Here is a 5,323-nt window from a genome sequence, read left to right as displayed (position 1 = left end):
TTTTTCTAAAATAATGAGGCACCATCTTGAGAAGAATAATTCATGTATCATACAAAGACCTTCTCAATTTTTCAAAGTAGGATCCTCAATAGTGTACAATATGCCTCTATTGTATTCCAAATTTAAATTTTTGAAATGTAAACTTTATAATTGTATGTAATTGAGTTTTATATCTAATGAAATTGAGTTTTATGTCTAATGGAATCCTAAATCTTAATCGTGGGTTTACTACACCTCGTGAACTTTAAAAATGTCGAATGGGTGAAGAACTTATTAGATACAATAAAAAAAATTTTTATTAACCTATTGAATATAAAATTGAAAGTTTATAGATTTATTAGACAACTTATAAAGTTCAAGTACCTATTTGATAAGAAATGAAAGTTGAAAGACTTGTTAAACACTTTTTAAAATTTAAAGTTCAAATCAAGACAATATTGAAAGTCCACATACTAATCTTAAAATTCAATCTATTATAAATTTATAACTTCACAACTTTGTGCAAAATTATATAACCTTCCATTTCCATATTTAATTTTTTCAGAACAACAAATGTGAAGTATAAAAATTTAAAATTTAGACTTCACGAAAATGACCACAACAATTTTTGTATTTATGGATTAACTTAGTCTACCCAAATATACAACACGTCACCAACACAACTACATCTTACACATTCCCAAATTAAAATTCCCAGTCCATAAAACTTCAACTCACACAAGAGTGGCAAATTTAGAAACTTTTAGAGCAAAATTTTACCTTTTCTAGCTTTTTATGTATATATTATCTGATAACATATTAGACTAATCATAAAAGAAGACTCTAAATCTTAATCTTTGCCCTTTTTTTTTTCCATAAAAGTTTTACATGACAGACATTTTGCAACAAGCAATGTTCCTTATCCTCTGGTTCCCCTTCCGTTCCAATTTCTAGTAGCCATCATCATTATTAACAGCCCCACATTCCTTTCGAATTTGCCCATCGCGACCGGTCACAACCCCAACCAAGCTCATCCTCAGCATCGACTCCGCAAAATCATCGAAGAACAGATTCGGATCAAAACTGTAATCTCTAACCATCCGCGCCGTCTGGAGGTCCGCCATCAGACCCTGGTCCGACTCCAAAAGCCCAACATTACTAATCAGATTTGTATAATACTCGTTGTCGAATCTGTCGTAACTGGCCGCATCCAGCGGCGCCAAATTGGCGTTGGTGCCGTCGTTCCTGTTGGGGCACATGGACCGGAGATCGGAGAGCATTGCGGCGTTTATGTCTGGATCTGGGTTCCCGGAGCCTCTGTAGTTGAAGAGACGACCTTTGAATGTAACGCAGCGGGCGAATCCGATGGTGTGGGCTCCTGTTTGAGGGCGCATAGAAAGTGTTCGATGAAATGCCCAAGAGAAGAGAAACTAAAGTGGAGGGATTTTGTTTGTTTGTTTGTTTTTGTGTGTGTTACTGACCTGAAAGCACGACGAGATCCTTTAAATCAAGGCCTTTTGAGATGAACTTGGCGGTGTTGTTCTCTAGAGATGCTTTGGGAGATGGGAGTTGTGCAAGAACTGATTTTATGCTTGCGGTTAAGCCATCTCTACGCCCTAGTGGAAGGTGCCAAAATGGTCCTCCAACCTAAGTAGGGAAGATCATATCCACCGTTGAAATAACGACTTTCTAATGGCTAAAAAACATAGTTTTTAAAGTTACATTTTGTTTTAAACACTTGAGAAAATCAATTCATATACATTTGAGATGTGTTAAATTTTTTTTTTTTTTTTTTTTAAGCTGGATTTAAAGATTATGATTTTCAATTACTTATTTTCCGTTGAGCAATGCTCGGTTAAAAAATATTTTTGACCCCTAAATTTGGTCTCTATACTTCCATAGTAGTAACAATTTTGTTCCTAAATTTCGGTTGATAACGATTTAGTTTTTATACTTTCAAATTTGTAACAATTGAGTTGAACTTTAGTTAATAACTTAGCCTCTGTGTTTTATAATTTATTATGATTTTGTTAATATTATGAGGTTTTTTTACATATTGATAATAAAAATAGACACTTAATTTTTTTTTATGAGATTTTTCATGATAAGGACTAAATTGTTATAAATTTTAAAATATAGAGATTAAATTGATACTTAAAAAAGTTTAGAGACTAAATATAATTGTTACAAATTTGAAAGTACAAACACTAAATCCTTACTAGTTCTATTTTAGGGACTAAATTGTTACTTCCTTGGTTAACTCCCATGGACTTTAGAAGCATATTCCCTTATAAACACTTCACCTAAAACTAATAATCTGATCGATCAATTCAAATTCACTGTATGCACGAAAATAAAAAATGAAAATTTTGTAAAAGAAAATGAATATAAAAATAAAAATAAAAATAAAAATAAAAATCTTAGCTAAAAAATATAAACAAGTACCAGATACACAGCTTCCCTAGCTGCAAGATTCACAATATCAGCACAAGAAACTGTCAGTGGGCAATATGTTTCTAGATCTGCTTTTATGGCATCAATCACTTCAAATCCCCGAAGCGAGTTCACATTGCCCGGAGCTTTTTTTTCACCTTTCATGTCATTCGTATCGTCAAGCAATACTGATGCATCACATCCCTAAAACACAAGACATAAAAAATGATAAAACTTTTGTTTTTCTTTTTTATTTCCATGACTATCTAGACCAAGTAATAAATGATAGTAATTAATAATGATAACAACATGCAAATAATGCACTTTACACACGTCAACAATGCAGTCGTGAAAATTCAACCGCAACAGCGATGCAGCAATTCTAGAGTCGTTTTGGACAGCAGCCCAAATATGATACCGAATTATCATTGGCAAACGGGGACACGATTCGTCGTAAAAGTCAGGTCTAAGCTCAGCATAAGCATTATTTTGGTTATAGTTATAATTAGGATCAGAAAAAGATGAAATAAAGAAGAAGGGAAGTATTAGGAAGAGAAAAGAGAGGATGATGCGAGTGTTGGGAGGCATTTTTGGGTGGCTCTCTAAGTTGAGCTGTTTAATTCAGTTCATAAATATGCAGCTTTTCATGGTTTATTGGTTTTATAGGCAATGAAAGTTAGATTCAAAAAAACTAGTTTTGTTAGGTAGGATGCATAGTGGCCTTCCCACTAATAATTAATATTTTATCAATATATAATTAACATATCCTTTCACTTTTTACTTATTTTATTTGTTGTATGTTGAGTAAATGCGCTACCCATTTTGATTGGAGAAAACTTGCATGCTTAGATAATATATATAATGGTAAAATCTAATTAAGTTATTTGAGATTGGAAGTAATTGATCATATCTCTATTTGATTCTCGAAGTTTTAAAATTGTCACTTTAGTGCTGATGTTTGAAAAATTATTTTAAATGGTTTCTTACTTAACTTTAATCTAATGATAAGACGATTAAATTTTTATGTGATGAGGTACGGATAAAGAAAGCTTTGGTCAGATATGATTGGAAATTCAATAAATTTTAAAATAACAGGTCTTAATTAATTATCTTTTCTTCTCCTTACTGTAACTAAAAATTAAAATAAACTAAAATAAAATAAATGGAAGATAACTATTATCGGGTTCCACCGATTCAACTCATGTCATTCTCTTATTTTTGGTCCGTTCCATTTTGTCCATGTTGAGGTGAAACTATTGTTTTCTTTATTTGCCAATTTTCACCATCCGAAGAGATTAATAATCTATCAAATATCTAATCAAATTTATTTAGAGACTGACTATTTCTCCTCTTTAAATTTGTTGAAATGTCTTTGAATATGTTGTTTAGTACTCCCAACGATCAAGTATGGAGCATCACTAACCGGTCAGAGAGTCGAGGTCTAGGAACAACCCGCCTTGGTGGAGTTTTGGATGCAACGCCCCTGAAACATAAGTTGTATATATATTTATGTTATTTACGTATTTATGATTTTGGTCCTAGGGTTTAGAGAAATGCGCTATATAAACTCTTTAATCTTAGTGGCACTCTTGACTTTGTAATTTGATATTTTCTCCCGTGATTGTAGCTAATACCACTGTTAGTGAATTTAAATAAAATTTTATGTCGTTTTTCTATTATTTATGATTTCAATTTATCTTTGATTGTCGATTTCTTAACAAACTTATTTTTTAGTTTGTAACTTTGTATATCCATATGAACATTTGATTATCTTAATTTGTTTCTTCAACTTTAAGAGTTTTCATGAAGTATCATGCTATTGTCTGTATTTGGGCTTTTATAACTTATTTCGTGGCATTCTATTTTGTTGATTTATGTTCTGGGTGTTGGAAAAAATCTCTCACTAAAAAACCATAGATAAGAAAATTTTCATTATGTACAAAATCATGACAATCGCACCTAAATCTCTTTCTGACCCCAGTCATAAAAAAAAAAAAAAAAAACACTCTCTCAAAGTATTTGTACCACTCACATCCTTTTCTCTGCTCTCAAACTAGAAAATATAAAAAGAAAATTTAACTAGAGTTAACATACTCAAGCTTAAAGTGTTTTCCTAACTGAGTCGATCTTAAACCAAAGATATAGGTTCCTTATAGTGTTTGGAGCCTATCACTTTCTTGAACTTTTTAGATGTAAGACAAACACTTTTTTAATATTTTGCCAAAACTCAACATAGGAAAAATGAGAAAAATATTTCTAAACATAAGATGTTCTAATGGGTAATGATTTGGTTTCCTGAAAATCAAATATCTAGTTAGTGTTTCTTAAATTACACTGCTTAGCCACTCGTGTGATGGTTGCACTTGTTGGCTTCGATGGACCATTGGCAGGAAGAAGGAAAATGATAGACTAGGGCACGAAGGAGAGAATATAGTTTTGAGTATTTTAACTTTTTTGAACCATTTCAACATTTATTTACTCTTTTTAATAAGTAATTAATTGTCAAGTAATCAAATCCAATTTGACATGTCATCTCATCCACGTCATCACATAATGATCTAATTATCTTTCCATTAGGTTAAAGTTGAATAAGGGATGATTTGGAATAGTTTTCCAAATGTTAGAGACTAAAGTATTTGTTTTGAAACTTTATGAACCATATAGATATCGACCTCAAACCTTAGAGATCAAAACTGCATTTTTTCCTATATAAAATTCTTCGAGAAGAGAAGTATGATTCATCTAACATGTTAAGGTATCATGTTATGACATGACCTTTTACTGATATTAGTTGCTATTATTCTCCTTTGAACTCTTATTTATTTACTACTATACCTTTTTTTTTTTTGTTGACTTAGCTTAACATTTATTATCAATTAGTAATTAAATCTTTTTTTCACCTAATCTTCTG

At 31.4% G+C, this 5,323-nt stretch overlaps 1 protein-coding gene across 1 annotated transcript; it reads right to left on the bottom strand.

The window, feature by feature from the left end:
* Positions 1–592: 592 nt before the first annotated feature.
* On the bottom strand, positions 593–3,240 carry LOC120088737 (peroxidase 10-like). The gene is made up of 4 exons (XM_039046169.2): positions 2,746–3,240; positions 2,425–2,616; positions 1,461–1,626; positions 593–1,357 (listed from the first exon to the last, which is right to left on the bottom strand). The coding sequence occupies exons 1-4, from the start codon at positions 2,998–3,000 to the stop codon at positions 930–932; spliced, it is 1,041 nt and encodes a 346-aa protein (XP_038902097.1). The 5' UTR covers positions 3,001–3,240; the 3' UTR covers positions 593–929.
* Between the last annotated feature and the right edge of the window lie 2,083 nt (positions 3,241–5,323).

The sequence above is a fragment of the Benincasa hispida genome, chromosome 10, assembly GCF_027475165.1.
Source record: "Benincasa hispida cultivar pf3 chromosome 10, pf3_genome.v1.1, whole genome shotgun sequence".
Lineage (NCBI taxonomy): Eukaryota > Viridiplantae > Streptophyta > Magnoliopsida > Cucurbitales > Cucurbitaceae > Benincasa > Benincasa hispida.
The sequence above is the reverse complement of the archived record's forward strand: the minus strand, read 5'-3'. Positions and strand labels throughout refer to the sequence as shown.

What these genes read in the sequence shown, in the direction of transcription:
- LOC120088737 (XM_039046169.2), bottom strand. Translation starts at nt 3,000, where the DNA reads ATGCCTCCCAACACTCGCATCATCCTCTCTTTTCTCTTCCTAATACTT. An exon ending in CTAGGGAAGCTGTGTATCTG is followed by an intron (nt 1,627 to 2,424) that starts GTACTTGTTTAT and finishes TTCCCTACTTAG; the next exon opens with GTTGGAGGACCATTTTGGCA. An exon ending in GGATCTCGTCGTGCTTTCAG is followed by an intron (nt 1,358 to 1,460) that starts GTCAGTAACACA and finishes GCCCTCAAACAG; the next exon opens with GAGCCCACACCATCGGATTC.